Raw genomic sequence first — 23,159 nt, 5'->3', positions numbered from 1 at the left:
CATTTCTAAGTTGATGATTTTTGTGTGTCCCACGGATGAGGTTATAAATCTCCAAACGGCCATTGGCAGAACCAAGGCCCCCACCCCTGCAGAAGAGCCAGCTCCTGCTGCTATGCTGCCAGCCCCACCGTGAGCCCTGGGCAGAGACCCCCTCTGGTGTGCGAGGATCACACGTCTCCCCTCCCCACCCTGCTCATACACCAGGCACTCGCCCAAGGTCGTACCATGGAAGCAGGTCCCGAGGGAAGACCCACGGGTCCCAATGTCCAGGCACCTTTGTCTTGGGTACGGCCCAGCTCTCGGACAGCTTGTGCCAAGCTCGTCTGCGGTAACAGGCAGTGGGATTCGGTGCCACGTGCCAGAACACCCCAGGCACAGGCAACTGGGTCAAAAGTGAGCTGGCTGGCTAGACTGCTCCACCTGCCAAAGCAGGAGCCTAGGTGGACTTGGGATGAACCTTGGAGGGGGTGAGGCTCCCCGGGAGGCCTACTCCTGTTGGACTTCCATTGGTCAAGGACACCGGGGTGCCTGCCCCGAGTCTGGTCCTCTGGTGGGTCCCGGGTGGGAGGAGCCTGGGTCCCCAGCAGGTCTCTGCCTCAGCCCAAGGCCCCGCTTTCTAACTGCTGAGGTTCCCAATCCTCTTCTATTTGGTTTTTTAAAATGTACTCATTTTATTTATTTGAGAGAGAGAACAAGCTCTTACCCACTGCGTCACTTGCCACATGCCTTCAAGGGCCCGGCTGGGCCAAGCCAAAGCCAGGCGCCAGGAACTCAATCCAGATCTCCCATGTGAGAGGCAGGGGCTGAGTCCGCTGGCTCCCAGGGCGGTGTGCAGGGACAGGAAGCTGGTGTCGGGGTCGGGGGCAGAGCCAGGACCGGAACCAGGCACCTGATACGGGACGGGGGCATCCCGAGTGTCGTCTGTCCTTAACACTGCACTCAGCACCTGCCCCGCTTCCTCCATGAGAAAACTCCACCCAGGGCACAGGACCCAGGTCTGGGGTGCCTGCTGCACAGCCTCCAGGGGGATAGGAGGGGAGGGGCGAGGAACGGGACAGTCCCACGGGGCGCTGCTCAGGCTGTGGGGGACTGGGGACTGTGGAGCAGCGAGGAGGGAGGGGGTGGAGGCAGGGAGCTTCCCGAAGGTGCACAACCCACCAGCACTAGCTGGGTGTCTCGAGATGGCAACAGGCAAGGGCTGCTGGGAAAAGAGGCTTTCGGGATTTGGCAGGGGTGGGGGCCAGAATTCCCTGGGAGCTGGGGTGCTAGCATTGACCTCCAGGCTTGGTGCTGTGACTTGGCCGCCGTCTGCCCCCTGACGGGGTTGCAGGGCCTTTGCACACACCCCCCGTCCCTGGAGCTCCCTCTGAGTCTTGAACTTTTGGCCTTAAAATCACTGCGTCCAATCCCAAGCGTCCCCAGAGGCTGCCTGGAGTTCTGGAGCCATGGCTGGCAGGTGGTAATTTAAAGATGAAGGGGTGGGTACACTTCCCAAAGGGGACAAGGACAGCCCCCCAGGGACCCAAGGGTGGGGATGGGAGGGAGGGGCTCCCATGGAGGGCGGGCGGGGTCCCTGGTTTGAGAAGATGCTGGCAGAGAGCCAGTAGCTGCCGGAAACCTGCCGGTGCCAGATAGCAGAGGCGGGAGGGGGAGGGGGCACTGGGAGGCCAAGTTCAAGGTGTGGGGAAGTTTGTTCCCGGGAAACAGGGGCCCTCCGGAGGCGGGCGCCGGAGGGAGGGTTGACTGAGTTTTATGATGTTAGTAAAGGGTGAACCTCGCGTACGCCGTGTCCTGGCTTCGGGGGGGGGGGGGGGGGGAGCCCTGCAGATACAGTGCCCACCAGGCCCTCCTCTCGCGGGCCGCACAGCACCAAAGCAGGGTGTCTGTCGGCTCGTCTGGAAAATGGGGCCATTCGGGACACCTACATGGCAGAGCCGTGGAGAGGATGCCACGCGTGACTACCAAAGGAAAAATGGTTTAAAAAAAAAAAAAAAACAGCGCCAGTTCCCTGCCCAGCCCCGGGGGCCCTGGGCCCGCTCCCAGGTGGGGGCCCCATGGCGGGAGCAGTGTCTCCCCAGGCTCTGCTGAGGATCCCTGCCAACAAACTGCCTCTCCAACCCGCACCGGCAGGTCCCTCAGCTGCCTCCCCAGTTATGTAAGCGTCACACAGGTGGGCAGTTGGGGCTCCGTGCCATGTAGGTCAGAGGTATCCAAGGCCACACCTCACCTGCAGCCCCAGGGCGGGCTGGGCGGGTCCCCACACACGCCCAACCCCACTGCCTCATCACCCAGAACCCCGGGCACAGCGGCCGCCGGCTCCCATTCGCACCATGCATTAGCCACGGGAGCAGAGGGGGTGCGAGCCCTGTGCCTGCCGCTGTGCCCGGGAGGAAGGTGAGTGCCAGGGCCCGCGGGCGTTCCTGGGCAGCCCCTCTGCTTGGGTCCCGGGGGCAGGAGGCCGCTGGCAGGGGCCGGAGCTTGGAGGGGAGCTCCTCTGCGCTGAGTGGTCACTTAGCAGGGGGCCCTGGGCTTTGCGGGAGGCACCGGCTTCCCCTGTGTGGGGTTTTCAGGGGAAAGGGAAGATTTAGGTAATGTGCCTTCCCCCTCTCCCCCCCCCCCAGGGGGGTGGGCAAGTACCTTCTCCAGGCTTCTGGAAGGCAGCTTTTCCCCTCTGTGGCCCCCTGAGCAGGGAGAGGTGACACCTGCTAGGAGCAGGCCAGGGAGCCAGCGCGGTCCGAAGCTCCCAGAGAACAGGGTTGGGCCCCCGGGGAGCTGAGGGACCGGAGCAGCCCCCAGGCGGCCACCCCCCCAGAGCAGGGTGCCGCTCTGCCTGGCGCCCAGCTCGCCAGGCTGTAAATTGCAGGAGCCAGTGAGCCACGCCCAGGAGGGAGGGCGACTGCCCCCTGGGCCAGCCGGCTGGCCGGGCCGTGACTCACGCTGTGTCTCTGTTGCAGGGCGCTTGGGCCTAGCCAGGCCTCTCTGGGGCTGTCCTGGGCCAGCGCGCGTGGGGCGCAGCTCCCTCCCCCCCACCATGCCAGAGGTGCTGCTGCTCAGGGCTGCCAGCGCCAGCCTGAGGACTGTGTAAGGAATGAGGGTCCCCACTGCCCCCCACCCTGGCCCCCAGGCTCAGCGCCTCAACCTGCACCCCCGGCCTGGGCTGGGGGCTTCTCTCCCCACTCCATCTCCTCTTACTCCCGAAGGACCCAGGAGAGCCCACTGGGCATCAGGATGAGCACCAACTCAGTACTAAGCACCTGCACCTTCCCGTTTCTCCCCCTGGGTTACAGGCAGAAAGCGGAGGCTCAGAGGGGCCCCCTGACCTGTCTGGGGCCACACAGCTGGTCAAGAGCTTTGAGCCCGGACAGCTCTACGTCGCTTCAAGCATTCGCTGAGCACAGAACAGAGGCCTGGCTGGCTGCCGGCCAGGGGCTCAGGGCAGTAGACAGAAGCAGGAAACAGATCTTCATGGAGAATGTGGGCTCGCCCAGATTTAGGTGCTACACACACACACAAACACACACACAAGGACAACCGCCGAAGGGCTGGACCCAACCAACACTTCCTGAGTGCAAGCTGCAGGTCCCCGGGGCCGGAGGCAGGGCTGAGTCAGGAGTGACCCACACTCTCGGGCAGCTTCCCGGGTAGGAAGGTGAGAAGGTGGTAGGAAAATCTAGGAGGGCTTCCTGGAGGGGGGGGGGGTACAGGTGCCTGGGCAACCTCTGGGTTCCGATGGTTCCCATCAGCTCCTCTGGCAGGAGATGATGGGGGGGGGGGGGCTCGCCCAGCCTCCTCTGCCTCCCCCACGCGGATTCGCTCAGACACGCCCTTTGCTGGCTGTCTTTCCTGCCGAGCTGCTGGCAGAAGCGAAACCAGTTGTTGTTGTTGTTTTCTTGCTTTGAGAGCGTGAGCCCGCCCTGCCAAAGCTGCCTTGTCCCCCTTAAGGGAAGGAGCCGCCCTCCCAGGGTCCTCCTCCTCCTCCCCGGAACTCAAAACCTAGACAGAAACCCAGCTCCCGCTCCTGACCCCAGCTTCCGGCCAGTGCGGACCTGGGAGACAGCGATGCTGGCTCAGGCGTGGGGTCCCTGCGTCCCACATGGGAGACCTGGATTGGGCTCCCGACTCCCGGCTCAGCTGCTGTGGGCAAACGGCCGCTCTAGCTCCACCTCCGTCTGTGAGTCTGCCTCTCAAATAAATAAAATTTCTAAAGATTTATTTATTTGAAATGCAAAGAGAGAGAGAGAGAGACTTCCATCTGCTGGTTCACTCCCCAGATGGCTGGGGCTGGGCCAGGCTGAAGCCAGGAGCCAGGAACTCCATCCGGGTCTCCCACGTGGGTGCAGGAGCCCAAGCACTTGGGCCATCTTCTGCTGCTTTCCCAGGCGCATTAGCAGGGAGCTGGGTCAGAAGTGGAGCAGCCGGGACTCCAGCCAGCACCCATATGGGATGGTGGTGTCGCCGATGTCACCGATGTCAGCTCCCCGCACCAGGACGCCAGCCCCTACATAAACAGAACTGTCAAAACACAGAACACAGAGGCCAGCCAGGCTCCTCGGTCACTGTCCCTGCACCACGGCCACCTTAGTCCGCTCGGGGCCTCGCTCTGGGACTCCGCCAGCTTCCGGAGCACTGTGTTCCAGCAGAGTAGGATCTTCCGGAAAGACAGGAATACGGCGTTCATCCCCGGGACAGGTGACGGTGTGTCCCGCCCAGAACAGCCGCCAACCCCGGGCAGGGCTCCGGAGGCCGCGCAGGGCTCGGACTGGCGTAAGATCCGGTCCCGATTGGTCCCGATCGGTTCCGCTGTGAACGTCTTTGGTGTCGGGAGCTCCAATTCCAGGCTGTGCGGCTGCGCCATTGCCCACTCTGCCACCAAAGGACCCTGTGCAGTGGGACGCGGATGACGGGCCGGCAGTGGCCCCGCGGCAAGTGGCAGCCAGGCCAGTGGCGTCTGAGCTGAGACAGGGGACAAGGACGTGCTGCAGGGACAGATGTCAGCACAGCACAGCACGTCCCACATGGCAGAGGGCCTGGGTTCCAGCTTCCGGCTGATGCACACCCTGGGAGGCAGCAGGAGGTGGCTCAAGTACCTGGGTCCCTGCCACTCACGTGGGAGACCCGGATGCAGGTCCCAGCTCTTGGCTTTGACTTGGCTCGGCCCTGGCTGTCGTGGGCATTTGGGGAGTGAAGCAGTGGGTAGATCTCTCTCTCTCTCTCTCTCCCCCCCCCCGCCCCTCCTCCCTCTCCCCCCACCCAAGTCTCCGATCTCCAAGGCCCTAGCGAGCGGCAGAGCAAGCAAGGGTGGCCCTGTCATCCAAGTCCTGGCGCTGGACCAAAGTCCACTACTCGCCGACGGGAGGGAGGCTGCTGGGCAGGAACTGGCCAAGTCCAGGGACGCGGCTTCCCACGCCCGCGTCCTCCTCCCGGGGAACAGCAGGCCAGGGGCACAGGCAGAGCGTGGCCTCGGCTTCCTGGGGCGCTGGCTCTCACGTCGTCATTGTCCTGCCATTCACTGACACAAGTGTAACGAGGTGGCAGGGACGCCGATGGCCAGGTGTTAAACACAGACTCTGCGCCTGCCGGGAGGTCACGGCCCGGGGTGAACTTGCAGGTGGCTCTGCAGCTGTGGATTGCAAAGGCTGCTCAGGTCAAGGTCAGGCCGGAGCCCCTGGTGCTAGGGTCACAGTGTCACCCTGGGCAGCACAAGTGTGGGGCCCTGTGCCCAATGCATTCACCCCGTTCCTGCCTGAGCCCAGAGCTCGGGGGCCACCGAGCCACATCACAGCATCTCCTTTGTCCCATAGTGGAAGCAGGACAGGTCCCAGGTACCCAAAGACCTCTGCTCCCCTCTGCCTGGCACGGGAGGCCTCACCCTGAAGCCGGCCTTGTCACCCTGCTGTCCCTGGAGGTCACCATAGCTACACCAAGGTTGTCAGGCCTCAACAGGGGCCAGCACAGCCCTCCCCCACCCCCGCCCTGGGTTCCTCCCCCTTTCCGGGTCCCCTCCCTTCGTAACCTCCTGGTGTCTGTCTCAGGTTCTTAACCAGACTGCTGCCGGGTGGGCCCAAGTGTGTTTGCAAACTTAGTTTGAATCTGCAGTACCAGCAAGGAGTAAGGCCGAATGTGCGAAGCAGGTAATTGGCCCGGCTTCCTGGGTTCTGGGCGGGGACAGGGCTAGCCCCACCCTGACACACAGATGGGACTCCCTGGAGCCAGGGTCCTACCCTCAGGGCTGCCATGACCAGCTGCACAGGTTGCACACTGCACAACCGCAGTGGGCTCTGTTGACATAGCTGGTGACTGTGTACGCTGTCCCTGGCATTGCGCAATTGTGCAGCGCGGCACTGTCCCGAGCTGTGTACAAAAATCCACCTGCTCATCCCCCTGGGAGCTGTGGCCGGGTGCATCCCGAGGAGGAAGGGTGCTGAGGGCCAGCAAGGCTGAGATGACAGTGGGGGCCCAGTAACCCCTGGGCTGCAGGTCGCCAGGCCTGGGAGGCGACGGAGGGCGTGCCAGGGGTGAGGAGAGGGCGCTGAGCCCCCCCAGAGAGGCAGACACTTGCCCAGGGTCACACAGCAGATTCCAGCACGGTGGGCCTGGGTCTCCGTGTCCCAGCCCTGGGAGCCTGCGGGGGAGGGGGCTGGGATGGGGGCCTCTGAGGTCCTGGACCTGCTGGCATCCCTTCCATGGAAGACCCCCAGGAGCCTGCAGGCGGAGGAGGCGCTGGTGCCCCCGCCCCGGGTGGGGGGGGGTCCCGCAGCTCAGACCCGGCCTCCTGGTGCTAACGACTGTTTCCTGTCCCCACCAGCTCCCTGACTGACAGGCAGACGCTGACCAAGGAGTCCCTGAGCCACACACTCGAGCCCCGGGCCCAGGAGAAGGCCAACGATGTGCAGGTGAATGGCCCAGGTGAGCCGCCCCGCGCCGGTTGGGGGGGGGGCACCACGTCCCTGTCCTCACGGCCATGGCGGCGGCTGCCCGTGTGATGGAGGGAGTCGGGGAAGATTTCTCCTATAGAGAGAGGTAGGAGACGGGGGCCAAGGAGGGCCTCAGCCCAGGCCAGGCGACGTCCAGGCGGCGGCCCAGCTCACCGGGGCGAGGGGCAGGGTTGCTTCTGAGGCTTGTAAGGTCACGTGTGTCCCCGGCCTCCTGCCTCAAGGAAGGCCGGGCTGTTTACTCTGATGAGTTATCCAAACGAGCCCGGCACACCAGGCCGGCTTTTGTTCGCACTGTGGCAACGGTTTAGAAAAACAAACAGGAGAGGCCGTGGGGCGCTGGTTGTCGCCCAGGATCTAGGTCCTCTCTCGAGCGTGGGGCGACCTGGCCAGCGGCCGGCTCCTCCTTGGAGCGGGCAGCCCAGGGTCGCCGTCCTCGCCCCATTTTCTTTAGCCAGCTGGAGCCGGCTGCCGGGGAGGGCCAGGTGGTAGCTGCGGTGGCCGGTGTGTCCCAGGCACGTGTGGGGTCACATGGGGCTTTGGGGGCTCAGGGGAGTGGGTGGCACGGTTTGGAGAGGGGCTCGGTGCAGGGTAGGAGCCAGCCCAGGGGACAGGGGCACCGTGCACGGCACTGTCCCCTCCAGGTCCGGCCAGGCCCTCCACGTAGCAGGCCAGCTGGCAGCCCCCCCACTCGAAGGGTGAATCAGGATTCATTGTGGAGCCATTGAGGCCCGGGAAGCCTGAGTTCTGGGGCCCAGGCTGTGCTGCGCACGCCCTGAACCCTGGTTGCAGAAGGGGAAGATGTGGCTGGCTGAGGTGCTGGCCGGGAGGCTGATCCCACTGCCACAGCCCCTGGGGAGCTGTGAGATCGGGGACCTGGGTGAGTGTGGGCCTCCCTCGGCCCCTTCTCCAATGGTCCAAGGGCACACTGGCATTCTGGGCTGCAGCTGGGCGCCGAGGAGCAGGAAGAGGCCCCGTGTCACTCAGCCTCTGCTGGGGCCAGGATCTGCAGTGGTCAGAGATGGTCTGTGAGATGGGCACAAGCGGTTACTCCAGGAACGCGGAGCTGCTGGGGGCCCTCAGACTGGCCTCCCGGCACCTGCGTGGCTGTCTCCCCACCCCCGCTGTCCCCTCCCAGGGCCTGGCTTGTGTGTGCCACTCTTTCACATCCCATGCCGGGTCTGATGGACCCCTTGTCCCCTACACGGGCTCAGCAGGACCAAAGGGGGACAGCAGGGACCAGGATGAGCTCAGAGCGAGCACCTGGTCCATTCCCCCTCCCCCCACCCCATAGGGTGGATGGGGAGGTTGGGGAGCCAGCGGCCAGGCCACAGCAGGGGACTCAGGGTCCTTGACCCGTGTCAGGAAGCTATCGGGAACCGGGGGGGGGGGGGGGGAGGGCGCGAGCTGCACCCCTCACCCATCCCCTCGGGCACCAGGAACCACAAGCTCCCACCCATGGTCAGTACATCCTGTACCGCTCTGCCATGTTCCTGGCAGGTGCTTCTCCTTATCGCTGGCTCACCACATCCCGAGGCGGGCAGCCCTGCACCCACAGCCCTGCAGCCCCAGGGCCCAGCCAGGAGCCCCCACCCCCCCGGGCTGGGCGTTTCCAAGGCTCCGGTCACCACTTCCCTGTCCTGCGGCCACCCCAGCCCCTCCCAGGCCTTCTCTCTCTCTTTTTTTTTTTTTTTGAAGATTTATTTATTTATTTGAAAGTGGCGAAGCGGGCTAACACCCTGGCCTGAAGCGCTGGCATCCCATATGGGTGCTGGTTCAAGTCCAGGCTATTCCTCTTCCTATCCAGCTCTCAGCTGTGGCCTGGGAAAGCAGTAGAAGAAAGCAGTAGAAGATGGCCCAGGTCCTTGGGCCCCTGCACCCACATGGGAGACCTGGAAGAAGCTCCAGACTCCTGGCTTTAGATCTGTGCAACTCTGGCCATTGCGGCTAATTGGGGAATGAACCGTCAATGGAGGACTTCTCTCTCTCTCTCTCTCTCTCTAACTCTTTTTTTTTTTTTTAAATTTTTTGACAGGCAGAGTGGACAGTGAGAGAGAGACAGAGAGAAAGGTCTTCCTTTTGCCGTTGGTTCACCCTCCAATGGCCGCCGCGGCTGGTGCGCTGATCCGAAGCCAGGAGCCAAGTGCTTCTCCTGGTCTCCCATGGGGTGCAGGGCCCAAGCACCTGGGCCATCCTCCACTGCACTCCCTGGCCACAGCAGAGAGCTGGACTGGAAGAGGGGCAACCGGGACAGGATCGGTGCCCCGACCGGGACTAGAACCCGGTGTGCTGGCACCGCCGCAGGTGAAGGATTAGCCTAGTGAGCCACGGCGCCGGCCTCTGTGTAACTCTTTCAAATAAATAAATACATCTTAAAAAAAAAAAAAAAAAAAAGGACTCGGGGCCATCGGGAAGGCGGAACACATGACTAAAAAAATAAAAAGTCAGAGTTACACAGAGAAAGGAGAGGCAGAGACAGAGAGAGGTCTTCCATCCGCTGGTTCACTCCCCAGATGACCACAACAGCCGGAGCTGCACCCATCCGAAGCCAGGAGCCAGGAGCTTCTTCCAGGTCTCCCACACGGGTGCAGGGGCTCAAGGACCTGGGCCGTCTTCCCCTGCTTTCCCAGGCCATAGCAGAGAGCATCCGCTGGGGCAGCCAGACCGGCAGGGTTCCCAAAGCAAAGGCAAATAGAAGGCAGCAAAAGCCCAGGGTGGCGAGCAGAGATGCTGTGGGAACCGCAGATGGGGGCTGGGGGCGGGGGGTGCTCCCTGGTCCTGGGACTCTCAGGCCAGTCACTCATCTCTTGCCCGTGACCTCCCCCAGCCCCGGGGCCCTGCCCGCACATATCCCCCTCTGCCCACAGAGCCCAGCGCTGAAGTCATCTGGCCTTCAGGCTGCCCCACACCTGGCGCTCCACACTCAGATTGGGTGACTGGGTGCCTGTTAGCCACTTGGCTGCCTTGCTGGGTGATGGGGCAGCCACCGGGTCCTGGCTGTGTCCTTGGTCGTGATCTTAGCCTGGGCTTGGGACAGAACCGACGGTTGTGCACCTGTTAACCGGCCAGGTAGAGAGGTGGGATGGCTTGAAGAACTGGCAGCACAGCCCGATTGCTTAAGCGACTTGCCCAGGGGCCACCCCCAGGCTCATAGCCTTTGCACAGCAGGCCTGGCTGGTGCAGGCTCCCTCCTCCCCTGAGCTCTGAGCAGCCCCCCAGGGACAAGGGCCCCCAGGGCTCCCCTCTATTCACTAACCAGGCCCCAGCCACCGCACGGCAGCTCGAGGACCTAGTGAGGTCTTGCCCCAGCTCAGCTGCTAACTTGGAATTCTGTTTCCCCGTCTCCATGGTGACAATGCTGGCGGTGGTCCCCCACCTGTTCCCCATGGGGCTGGCAGCGCAGCCTTCCCTTCACCCAGCCTTGGCCTTCCTCCTTCCGAGGACTTTGTGAACCAAGTGGACACTGGTGCACAGGGGTTGAAGATGCTGATTGGTTAATGGCTATGTTTGGTTGAGTCCATATAATTTTTTTAAATAATTAAAATTTTTAAATAATTATTTTTAACAGGAATGCTCAGAGTTATTTCTGGTGGCTCTTTTTAAAACATGTTTAGATTGATTCTTATTTATTTGAAAGGCAGAGATACAGAGAGAGAAAGAGAGAGAGAGATCTTGCATCGGCTGGTTCGCTCCCCAAATGGCCACAATGGCTGGGGCTGGGCCAGGACAAAGCCAGGAGCTTCTTCTGGGTCTCCCACTTGGATGCAGGTTCCCAAGCACTTGGGCCATCTTCGGCTGCCTTCTTGGGTGCATTAGCAGGGATCTGGATCTGAAGTGGAGCAGCCAGGACTCGAACCTGTGCCCATATGGGATGCCAGCGCTGCAGGTGGAGGCTTTACCCACTCTGGCACAACGCCGGTCAGGCATAGCTATTTCTTACATGACAAGAATACTTGAAATCACCCCTTAGTGCAGAGCCGAGTGCGTCAGTACTGAGCACAGCCACCAGGTGGCACACTAGAGCTCCTGAGCTGTGTGGGTTTTTTCTGAGATGGCTGAAATCCAGCTCCTTTATAGCAGGTGCGCCCGAGTGGAGCAGCCGGGACCTGAGCTGGCGCCCGTCTGGGATGCCGGTATCACAGGCAGCAGCTTTCCCCGCTACGCCACACCCTGGCCCCTAAGTTTTATCTGTTTATGAGATACAAAGGCCGAGCTCCCACCTGCTGGTTCACTCCCCCAAGTGTCTACAATGCCGGGGGCTGAGCCCTGCTGAGGCCAGGAGCTGGAACCCAGCTACCTGAGCCCTCCCTGCTGCCTGCCAGGATCTGTGGCCGCAGGCAGCTGGAGCCAGGGGCTGGGGCCTGGACACAGAGCAGGTGCAGAGGCGCGGGGCACGGGCGCCTCACTGGGCTCCTAGCAGCTAAGCCAAATGCCTGCCCCGCACTGAGCAAATTCTTGTCTACCAAAGCGGCCGTAAAAGTGCAAAGCTTTCCGCTCGGGGGGGGGGGGGGGGGGAGACCTGGCAACAGATCTCAGCACTGCCCTGCCTCTGCTCACCTTGGCCTTTGGCACCCGGCTTCTTTCTGGGCACGGGTTTGAGTCTCCCTCGTGTTCAGCCTCATTTGAGAGAGAAAAAGGGAGGCAGAGGAGATAGGCGGAGATCTCCCCTGGGCTGGTTCACTTCCACATGCCCGCATGGACCAGGGCTGGATCAGGCTGACCTCAGGAGCCCGAGACTCCATCCGGGGCTCGCCCCTGCCACCCAGCGACTTAAGTCATCACCGGCTGCTTCCCCGGGTCTGCACCGGCCGGAAGCTGGAGTCAGGCAGGGATGCAGCTGGCCATCAAACCTGGACACTCCAATGGGGGATGCAGCTGGCCATAATCTCTGGGCTCCAGCCTCCCCCTCCTGCCCATCCCCGCCCACCCCCTTGGCTCTCTGCAGGCTACAGCACAGCTGGGAGGGGAGGGACTGGTCAAGAGCACATCACCCACCGAGCAGGAGTGTCAGGGTCAAGGTCATGAACCCAGACTCAGCTGCCCCCTCAGCCCCGCCCCTCTCCATCCCGCTCTCCCATGCCAGGGCTGCATGGCAGCGGCTGATGTTCACGGCTGTGCGTCCTTGGGGTCAGCCCGCACGGGGTCCCGGAGCGGGGAAGACTGAGGAGCGAGTGGAGAAGGCTCAGCCGCCCTGGACTCGCACCCCTGCCTGGGGGCCTGGCCTCCTCCTCCCCCTGGGGCCTGACTCAGGCCGTGGTCTCCGCCCGCAGAGGAGGCGCTCTGGACCACTCGGGCCGATGGGCGCGTGCGCCTGCGCATGGACCCCGGCTGCTCGCAGCTCCCGTACACCGTGCACCGGATGTTCTATGAGGCGCTGGACAAGTACGGGGAGCTCAGCGCCCTGGGCTTCAAGCGGCAGGGGAAGTGGGAGCACGTCACCTACTTCCAGTACTACCTGATCGCCCGCAAGGCTGCCAAGAGCTTCCTAAAGGTGAGCGGCTCGGCCGCCCCCAGCCCTGCCTCCCCAGCGCCGCCTAGGCAGGGCCCTGAGTGTGCAAGGGCCCTGGAGGCCTCCTTTCCCGGGGAGGGGAGGGGCGGCTCACTCCGGTGGGTGGGGCTGCGCGGTAGAGCGACGGGTTCCCCCCAGGGAAGTCTCTGGCTCGGTGGTCCCTGAGATGAATCCACAGGGCCCCCGCAGCCTGGTGGGAGGGCAGGAGCTGCCGCAGGGCCCCCTTCCCTGCCCGGCTGACCTGGCCCGTCTGTTTTGGCCTGGAGCTCGGCTTGGAGCGAGCCCACAGCGTGGCCATCCTCGGCTTCAACTCCCCGGAGTGGTTCTTCGCGGCGGTGGGCACTGTATTTGCGGGGTGAGTGGCGGGGGGGTGGGGTGGGGGTGGGGTCTCCACGGGTGGGAGGTGGGCAGAGAACTTTGCAGAGGGCCCCGACCCACGCCCCCCATGTCCCAGCGCTTCCCCGGGGTACCCTGCCTGGGCCACTGGGGCTGGTGGGGGCTGGAGGCTTCCAGGTATGGGGGTCGGGGTGGGCCCTGCGCACCTGCCCAGACCAAATCCTCTGGGGTCTCCGACAGTGGCATCGTCACCGGCATCTACACCACCAGCTCCCCAGAGGCCTGTCAGTACATCGCCCGGGACAGCCGTGCCAACGTCATCGTGGTCGACACGCAGAAGCAGCTGGAGAAGATTCTGAAGGTGTGGGGGCAGGGTGTGGGCTGGGGCAGACTCGGCGAGTCCCCTCAGCTCAGCGGCCTCCCATCTGGGGTCTCCACTCACCCTCCACAGCAGTCCACCCAACACACACGCATACCAGCACACACACACATACATGCACGTGAACACATGCACACACAAGCACACACATACATGCACACATGTGCATATACACACATACATACACACGTGCACATACATACACGCACACACAAGCACACACATGCACACATATACATGAACACACAAGCATATGCGTGCACACAACACACATGAACACATACATATACATATGTGTGTGCATATACAAGCACACGTGCATGAACACACACATGCAAAACACACGCATACACACACATACACACGTGCACACACACATACATACACACATACACACGTGCACATACGCACACAGGCATGTGCGTGTACACACAAACACACATGCACATGCACACACATGCACACATACATGCATGCACATGCGTGCACACACGTGCACATAATACACTCACACACAAACACATGCATATGCACATACACATGCACTCACACATGCACACATACACACGTGCACACATGCACACAGGCATGTGCATGCACATACAAACACACACATGCACATTCACACATACACACGTGCATGTACACACATGCACACACACACGTGCACACACACACAAGGCTGGGCAACGTTGCCTGCCTGTTTGGCAGGTGAGGAAGCTGAGGCCTGGAACACTCAAGCGACACGCTCCAGGTCACTCAAGCAGGGAGTGGCAGGGCCGCACTAGGACTTCCGGCAGCGCGCTGCCTGCGTGGCTTTTCCATCAGGACAGTGGGGTGACGGGTGTGCGCCTGCGGGTGGCACCGGGCTCTGACACCTTGGGCACTCGAGTCTCACGGGTGGACGGCACTGCAGGCTGGGAGTGACAAAGTCAGACGCCCACGGCCCATACCAAGGGCCCGGACCCAAGTCCTGCTCCCACTCCTGACTCCTGCTTCCTGCAAACGCGCACCCCGGGAGGCAGCAATGGTGGTTTAAGTGCTTGGGCCCGGCCACCCACATGAGAGACCAGCCCCAGCTGTTGTGGGCATCTGGGGAGTGAGCCAGCAGATGGAAGCCCCCCCCACACACACTAAATCTTTTGCCTCTCGAAACAAATAAATTTACAAAGAAATAAATGCATTTAAAAAAAAAAATTCCTGCAGGTAGCAGGCCCAGGCGGCAGCCCAGTCGCTAAGACAGAATTCCCTGGACAGCACTCCCAGGTCAAAGCTGTAAAACAGCTCCCTCTGCAGGCCATGGCGCTCACTGCAAAACCAAGTGCGAAAAGCCCTTTGTACAGAGCAGGGGTTGGACAAACTGCCAACACGGTGGCCGTCCACGCTGGTGACCGTTCCAGGCTTCCATGAAGGAAGTCAGACTCTGCCCTTCCTGGAGAGAACCCTCTTCTTTAAGATTTTATTTATTTATCCAAGAGGTAGAGTTACAGACAGAGGGGGAGAGAGAGAGAGATCTTCCACCCACTGGTCCAAATGGCCACAAAGGCCACAGCTGGCCAGTCTAAAGCCAGGATCCAGGAGCTTCTTCCCATGCGGGTGCAGGGTCCAAGGAGCTGGGCCATCTTCCACTGTTTCCCAGGCGCATTAGCAGGGAGCTGGATCAGAAGTGGAGTGGCCGGGACTCGAACCAGGGGCTCCGATGTGGAAGGCAGGAGTCCCAGTGGCAGCTTAACCCACTGTGCCACAATGCCCCCTCCCTTTTCCACTGAATTATTCCTCCTAGGACCACTGTACAGCTCTGCCCCCATGGCCACACCGTGTTCCATGTGTGCTCACAGGGCGTGTTCCCCAGACGGGGGTGTCTGGGGCACCTACCCCCACTGTCCTCGTCCCCAAGTTCTCACGCTGGGGAACTGGGGGGGTGCTGCCGGGTCAGAGGTCAGAGGTGGGGCTCCCCCAAAGCCTTGGCCCAACAGAACCATCCTGGGGAGACGGGGCTGCTTTTGGGAGGTGACCTTGGCCTTGCTGAAACCCGGGGTGGGGGTCCCACCCCTGCAGATCTGGAAGAATCTACCGCATCTGAAAGCCGTGGTGATGTACCGGGAACCCCCTCCTAAGCCGATGGCCAACGTGTACACGGTACCTGGGGGTGGCGGCGGTGGTGGCGGTGGGGGCGGGGCTGGCCACCCCGCCCCAGACTCCGCCAACAGCTCCCCTGTGCTCACCCGCCCCTGCAGATGGAGGAGTTCATGGAGCTGGGAAAAGACGTGCCCGAGGAGGCCCTGGACGCCATCATCGCTGCCCAGCAGCCCAACCAGTGCTGCGCGCTGGTCTACACCTCGGGCACCACTGGCAACCCCAAGGGCGTGATGCTGAGCCAAGACAACGTAGGCGGGCCGCGGCCGGGATTGGCAGGGTGGTCCACCCACCTGGGGGGCAGGGAGTGGGGAGGCAGGGGAGGCCTGCCCCCGGGGGGGGGCCTCAAACCCACAGCTCCAAGCCCCCACCGCAGCTGTGCACGCCGCTGGGGCCCATCTGCCTCCCTCCGCCCCCCCAGATCACGTGGACAGCCCGCTACGGCAGCCAGGCGGGTGACATCCAGCCCGCGGAGGTCCAGCAGGAGGTGGTGGTCAGCTACCTGCCCCTCAGCCACATTGCCGCCCAGATCTACGACCTGTGGACGGGCATCCAGTGGGGGGCACAGGTCTGCTTCGCCGAGCCCGACGCCCTGAAGGTCAGTGTGCCCCCCGGGGTCAGGTGGGTGTGCGGGGCAGGGGAGGGTGTGGGCAGGGCAGGAATTCTTTGACCAGCCAGCCATTAGCCCAGCCTGACTCCCCAGGAGCAGACAGGAAGAGAAACCGACAACACCACATAGCAGGTGTCAGGCGGGGGTCCTGGGTCCACTTGGCTGTTTGGGGTTGGCGGGCTTCAAAGAGGGTCACGAGGTCACAAGGCAGCCACGCCCCTTCCTTTGTCCCAGCCCCATGAACTGCACCTGTCTTTGGACGTTTATTTCATTAAAAGGGGGGGGGGGGTTAATCTGAGAGACAGAGAGAATCTTCCATCTGCTGGTCCACTCCCAAAAGCCCCCAGCAGCTAAGGCTAGGCCTGGCCAAAGACACGAGCCAGAAACTCCATCCGGGTCTCTCATGTGGGTGCAGGGGCCCAGCTCTTGAGCCATCACCTGCTGGCTCCGAGGTTGCCCAGTAGCTGGAACAGGAAGCAGTGTCTTAGACCCTGCACAAGACGCCCACTCTGGACCCTCGAAACAGTGAGGGGAACTCCCAGGACCCCCACCCTGACCCAGCCTTGTGTCAGCGGCCGCACATTGACACCTGTCCACTCCCAGAGCAAACACGGCTTAGGGGGAGGGCGGGGTTGCGCTGGAGTTACAGGAATGAAGCATCAGCCCCACCAGGGCTGGAAGGGACGGAGCGGGGCAGCCCCAAAGCACCCGGCCCCCGGGTACCTGGCGACTTTGAGGTTCTGCTCGCCAACAAAAGCGAGGGGCCAGCTTGGAGCCGACGTGTGCCCACGCCGGCACGCATGTGCAGTGGGCGTGCTGTGGGGGTGCACGGCCTCCCGGCCCCGGCTGGGCCTGACCCTGCCTTCTCTCCCCGGCGGAGGGCAGGGCAGCCTGGTGAACACCCTGCGCGAGGTGGAGCCCACGTCCCACATGGGGGTGCCGCGGGTGTGGGAGAAGATCATGGAGCGCATCCAGGAGGTGGCGGCTCAGTCTGGCTTCATCCGGCGCAAGATGCTTCTGTGGGCCATGTCGGTGACCTTGGAGCAGAACCTCACCTGCCCTCACAGGTACCGAGGGCCTGGGGGCCTGGGGAAGTGGCCAGGCTGGGTCACGACTCAAGACACAGGCAAGGATCTGACTGTCTAGGCTTGTCCCCGTGCCCGCGGACAGGGACCCCATCAGTGGCCGAGCTGGGGCCTCTCCCTCTTCCCAGCCCCCATCTTGGGGGTCTCCCTGGAAGGCCCAACTCGCTTCAGTCCCCTGGGAGTGGCTCCTGACACAGCCCCCTGACCCCAGCAAGTGCCTGGGAAAGGGGCCACAGCTGAGGGGCTTTAGCATTCCCGGCCACCCCAGCGTCCCCGGTGACGCTCAGAGCTCACCCTTGTGATGGCTTTTTAGAACCCCCCAGAACCAGTGACACGCCCTGGCCTGGCCTCAGCGTGGAAACGGGCAGCGTGGCAGTGTGTGCCATGGTATCGTGCATCCCGGGGTGTGTGCGCATGGCTGTGAGCACGCAGCTCCATGTGCAGTCTGGAGAAACAAGAGTGCATGAGCCCAGCACGTGCAGGCTTCCGATGGGGTCATCCGCTGTGTCTCCGTGTGTGCAGGGGCCTACGCGCTGAGCCTCTGCACACGCGTGCTCCCGTGTGTGCAGATGTGCACGCTCCTCTGTTGCTTGCACACAATCCCACCCCTACATCTGCACGCGCGTTCGGGGGGCACAGCCATTTAACAAGGGGCCTGGGCATTGGCACCAACCAGTCAGCTCAGACACCTAGGAGGCCTGTGCGAGTGGGGACCCTCTGGCTGCCACCCTGTGCCTCGGAGCCCGTGAGCACCCTTCCTTCCGCCGCCAGCGACCTGAAGCCCTTCACGAGCAGGCTGGCGGATTACCTGGTGCTGGCCAAGGTGCGCCAGGCGCTGGGCTTCGCCAAGTGCCAGAAGAGCTTCTACGGGGCGGCCCCCATGACGGCCGAGACACAGCACTTCTTCCTGGGCCTCAACATCCGCTTGTACGCGGGCTACGGCCTCAGCGAGACCACGGGGCCCCACTTCATGTCCAGCCCCTACAACTACCGGCTCTACAGGTGAGCGCCTAGGCCACAGCATACGTGGACAGGTGCATGTGGGCGCGCGCCGGGCCGAGCGACCCTCCCCCGGCTCTCCAACTTCTGGTGGGCGGGGCGGCGGTCAGTTCGGGGGGCGTGGCTAGAAGCCTCCTTGGCTACCTTGAAATGCCTGCCCCCAGCGCCCCTGCCCCAGGCCAGTCTCTTTCGCTCACCTGCAAATCTTTCCTTGACCGGAGGAGTCCCCTATTCAAACAGAAAACCCTGGGAGGGGACACCTCCCCGCCATCCATCCGGGGAGACTGGGAGGTGGGGGACCCCTGGGGCCTCTCCGGGACCCCAGCTCCCTGCCCCTCCCGCACCAGCTCAGGCAAGGTGGTGCCAGGCTGCCGGGTGAAGCTGGTGGGCGAGGACGCCGAGGGCATCGGTGAGATCTGCCTGTGGGGCCGCACCATCTTCATGGGCTACCTGAACATGGAGGACAAGACGAGCGAGGCCATCGACGCCGAGGGCTGGCTGCACACGGGCGATGCCGGCCGCCTGGACGCCGACGGCTTCCTCTACATCACCGGACGCCTGAAAGGTGAGTGTGGCCTGCGGCCGGCGGGTTGGGGTGGGGGCTTGATAAACTGTACTCCCACCACTACATATATGTTAGTAAAGACTGGTTTATTTGAAAGGCAGAGTGATAGGGAGAGAGAGAGAGAGAGAGACAGGTCTTCTGTCCACTGGTTCACTCCCCAGATGGCCGCAATGGCCGGAGCTGCACCGATCCAAAGCCGGGAGCCAGGAGCTTTTTCCAGGTCTCCCATACGGGTGCAGGGACCTAAGGACTTGGGCCATCTTCCACTGCTTTCCCAGGCCACAGCAGAGAGCTGGATCGGAAGTGGGGCAGCCGGGACTCGAACCGGTGCCCATATGGGATGCCGGCACTGCAGGTGGTGGCTTTACCCGCTATGCCACAGCGCCGGGCCCTGCTGGAGATTTAAGGGCATACCTAGGATGGTTCTGTGCAAGCACAGTTTGTTAGCTGGCAGGACACAGAGCGGACACACACTGAACGTGCGGCAGACTTCACAGAACTCCCCTTTGGAGACCCGGAAGAGCTGGGGGGGTCCTCCAAGGAAAGCCGCTGCGCCCTTTGTGCTGTTGGGTGGGATGCCCACTGCAGCTGCGCGAGAATCATGCATCCCCATTGCACGGGGAAACTGAGGCTCTGGGAGGGGGTGGGTGACTGCTGGCAGTCTGGCAGGGGTGGGACTGAGCTCCAGTGCCCGCTGATGGCTGCGGAGGCTTGGACCCCTCAGGGGGCGTGCTGTGCGGTGAGTGAGCGCCCCCAGCCTGTCCCTCGTCCCCTGCGAGCCTGGCCTGGGGCGGGAGCGGGAGTGGGGGGAGGGGAGGATTGACCGGCGGCTGCTGGGGCGGGCCGCGAGCGCCACCGCGTGTTCGCCCTTGTAATGGCAGGCGAGGACACCCGGCGTCCCCGCTCCCGGCAGGTTGCTATGGAGCCAGAACACAAATTCTAGACGGGTTGGTGCCTTCTAGAAATAGCAGGATCAGAGGTCAGGGCCATTTCTCCGAATGCATATGCCGCTGGCCCAGCTTGGCATCTGAGACCAGCCTTTCTCGCTCCCCTGCAGTGCCTCCTTGGAAATTCACCTGTCCACCGTCTCCAGGGGCCAGTTTTCTGGGCTGTGGGTCTAGCCTTGCGCCAACACACCCAGCGTCTTAATTTCTGGGGCTTTATCCCTGGGACTGTCTGGCTGTGTCGGCCCTGGAGCCCGAATCTTCACGTCCAAGACAGCCGGGGCCGTTCCTGGCCGTGGGTGTTTCCATGTGAATTTTAGGGTCATGGTGTCGATTTCCCGGAATTCTGATGGTTACGTCCCTGAATCTATAGCTTCATTTAGGGTCTTCCAGTCCACAAACACGGTGCAGCCCTTCCTTCACTTACCCAGTTCTTTTGAACTCCCTCCAACGGGGTGTGACATAGCCCCCAGTGTGGCCTTTCCCTCGTATTAACTCCTGTGAACTATTTCGGGGGCTGGCGTTGTGGCACAGCAGGTGAAGCTGCCACCTGCGCCGCTGGCATCCCCATAGGGGCACTAATTGAATCCTGGCTGCTCCACTTCCAATTGCTTGGGTCCCTGCCAACCAATGTGGGAGACCCCAATGGAGTCCCAGGCTCCTGATTGGGCCTGGCCCAGCCCTGGCTGTTGCAGCCATTTGGGGAGTGAATCAGCAGACGGAAGACACCCTCCCCCCCCCCCCCCGTCTCTCGATCCACCTTTCAAATTAATAAGTAAATATCTTATTTATTTTTAAAGATTTATTTATTTGTATGAAAGTCAGTGTTACAGAGAGAGCAAGCGAGCGAGATCGTCCATCCAAGGGTTCACTCTTGGGGCTGGGCCAGGCTGAAGCCAGGAGCATCCTGTGCGTCTCCTGCGTGGATGGCAGGGACTCAGTTACTAAGCCAGCGGGAAGCTGGAGTCAGAGCTGGGAGTGGAACCCAGTGGGACACAGGTGTCTTAACCAGGGCCGGCCACCGCCACGCCCCTGGGCCTGGGTTGAAATCTTAGCTCTGCCACTGACAGGTGACCTTGGACAAGTGACTGACCCTCTCCTCGCCTGCAGTCATGAGGACTGAAGGAGTTACTGGCATAAAGCACTTAGCGCAGTGATGGGGGTGATGGTTCTGAAGCAAAGGCAGGGAGGAGAGTGACGCCGGCTGTTCAGGGCGCAGGGTGGGGGGCTGTGGATGAGGGCTCGGGTGAGGATGGGTGGGGGCTGGGTGAGCCTCCAGCCTTGGGTGTGAGGGGCCAGCTCCAGCAGTTCCGCCTGCTCCTGGCCTGTGTGGGTTGTGGCTGAGGCCAGGGCTGGGGGTCAGCAGGCGCCCCTGGACTCCAGCCTGTGCCGGGGGCGTGGCCTTGTCTCCCCAGAGCTGATCATCACGGCCGGCGGAGAGAATGTGCCCCCTGTGCCCATCGAGGAGGCGGTAAAGACAGAGGTGCCGATCGTCAGCAATGCCATGCTCATCGGGGACCAGAGGAAGTTCCTGTCTATGCTGCTCACCTTGAAGGTGTGCCTGGGGCTCTGGCTTGGCGGCGGGGGGGGCCTGGTTGGCCAAGGCACACAGGGGACTCGGGTCACTGCTGTCAGGGCTGCCTGCACGGTGGGGCGACCACAGCCCACGCAAACCCCTCCCCCGCAGATCGCCACACCCCGCAGCTCTCACGGTGCACCTGCCGCCCTCAGCCTCGGGCGGTTCTGGTCCCTGTAGACCACTGCTCCCGCCAAAGACAGGGCTGCAGAGTCCTCCCAGAACCGTCTCTACGACAGAGCTGGCAGCACGGAGGCCCATGCCGTCAGCTCTGAGCCTCGGGCCTCATCTCCCACCTGCCTTCGCAGTGCACTCTGGACCCGGACACCTCGGACCCCACGGATAACCTGAGCGAACAAGCCTTGGAGTTCTGCCAGAGGGTGGGCAGCCGGGCCACCACGGTGTCGGAGATCGTGGGGCGGCGGGACCAGGCCGTGTACCAGGCCATCGAGGAGGGCATCCAGAGAGTGAACAGCAACGCGGCCGCCCGGCCCTACCACATCCAGAAGTGGGCCATCCTCGAGCGGGACTTCTCCATCTCGGGCGGAGAGCTGGGTAGGCCGGGGCTGGGCGGGGGGCCTGGGAGGCGCCTGTCGGGAAGCAGCCAGGGCTGGCAGGAGGGGACGGTGCGGCCCGTGGGAGCCAGAGGGCCCACAGAAGCCTGGGACCGCGGTATTGTCTGTGGGACTTTCTCCCTGGATGGCGGTGGAACTGTTAGGCCACTCGGACGTCAGACCACAGAGGGGAAACCGAGGCCGAGACGAGCGACCTGGGGAGGAGGGCTTGTAGATGCCCCCAACACACACCATCAAGCAGTGTCCAGGGCTGCCGGCAGGCAGAGAGGCCGTGCGTGTGTCATCTGTCGCCCCACACGGAGTCATCTTTGGCTCGTGGGGCTCTGGCTCGCGACCCAGGGGCTGCACTTCTGCGCCCAGCACGTGGTTGTTGGCAGGTGTCGCTGCCTTGCTGGCTGCAGGCCCAAGACCCCGGTCTGTGGGCAACAGCCCCTCTACAAGCTACATACGTGTCCCTGGGACAGGGCTGCTGGCTCGACCCGGAGGGCACGACCTGAGAGCCTGGGACAGAAACCGCTCTCGGGCTCTGCCTTCGTACTCGCTACTTCCGCAATGGCAGGTGGAAAATATCCAAACATTGTGTCTCATCCATCCCTAAAGGCCGGGGTCCCAGGGTGACCTAAGCCATCGGGAGGGTGTGTGTGTGTCCCGTCATCTCCTGTGCGGACTGGGGGCCGCAGTAGCAGGAGGCCGGCTCCTCGGCCAGGCCCGTCTGCCTCAGCTCCAGACTTGCGGGTCTCCTGAGCCAGGCCCTTGGCCACACGCGTCTCACAGAGCCAGGCCTCACTCGTTTCTCCCCGCTCCCCCTCTAGGTCCCACGATGAAACTGAAGAGGCTCACGGTCCTGGAGAAGTACAAAGACATCATCGACTCCTTTTACCAAGAGCAAAGAAAGTAGCCAGGGCCCGGGGTTCCGGCTCCTGCTGCGTAGGTCCACAGCAGGCCTTTCAAGCCGATTCCTGAGCTCCGGCTCCCTTCAGTCTGGGCCCAGAGCTCCCGGCAGATCTGCCTGGTGCCCCGGTGGGGGCGTGGCCTGGCCGGGTCCACGCCGACGCTGTGTGGATAGTTTCAGTACTGCTTTTGGTTCCGGTGACGAATGAGTTGGCTTCCCTCCCAGAAGCGAAGGGCCCGTCATCTGGGGCCTTCGTCCCAGCTAGATTTAACGAGCTGTTAGCTCCCCTAACAGGTGGACCCCTGGTGGGCTGCGGTGGGCGGGGCCCGGGGAGAGCAGTCCCCGCTCAGCCACACACTGCCGACGCTGACTCGCTGCCTGGGCGCCCACCCCTCCACCTCGCCAGCCGGCTTGATGCTTAACAAAGCTGCTGCTGTTTGATTATATTTAATGTGTCATTTGAATATTAAACCTTTTAACACAACTTCTCTGTCAGTTGAGCGGGCAGGGCCACTTCCGGGCACAGCAGGTGTTTAACCGGCGGGATGGTACGCAGGAGGTGTGACTGCCCCAGAACAAAGGTTGGGTGGAATATTCTAGTAAAAGCAGCCGCTGGGCGCC

The 23,159-nt window shown here is 62.6% G+C and overlaps 1 protein-coding gene across 1 annotated transcript in view; it reads left to right on the top strand.

The window, feature by feature from the left end:
* The window catches only part of ACSBG1 (acyl-CoA synthetase bubblegum family member 1), a 34,310-nt gene extending 11,766 nt beyond the window's left edge, over positions 1–22,544 (top strand). The window contains exons 2-14 of the mRNA XM_062204856.1: positions 6,806–6,906; positions 12,203–12,423; positions 12,708–12,796; positions 13,018–13,138; positions 15,215–15,295; positions 15,394–15,543; positions 15,714–15,890; positions 16,788–16,969; positions 17,759–17,989; positions 18,334–18,551; positions 20,911–21,050; positions 21,380–21,626; positions 22,459–22,544. Coding sequence (XP_062060840.1) covers positions 6,806–6,906; positions 12,203–12,423; positions 12,708–12,796; positions 13,018–13,138; positions 15,215–15,295; positions 15,394–15,543; positions 15,714–15,890; positions 16,788–16,969; positions 17,759–17,989; positions 18,334–18,551; positions 20,911–21,050; positions 21,380–21,626; positions 22,459–22,544 — 2,044 coding nt within the window. The remainder of the gene's footprint in view (positions 1–6,805; positions 6,907–12,202; positions 12,424–12,707; positions 12,797–13,017; positions 13,139–15,214; positions 15,296–15,393; positions 15,544–15,713; positions 15,891–16,787; positions 16,970–17,758; positions 17,990–18,333; positions 18,552–20,910; positions 21,051–21,379; positions 21,627–22,458) is intronic.
* The last annotated feature ends 615 nt before the right edge of the window (positions 22,545–23,159 follow it).

This window comes from Lepus europaeus, chromosome 11, assembly GCF_033115175.1.
Source record: "Lepus europaeus isolate LE1 chromosome 11, mLepTim1.pri, whole genome shotgun sequence".
In the NCBI taxonomy this organism is placed as follows: domain Eukaryota; kingdom Metazoa; phylum Chordata; class Mammalia; order Lagomorpha; family Leporidae; genus Lepus; species Lepus europaeus.
This window is presented reverse-complemented; position numbering and strand designations above follow the sequence as displayed.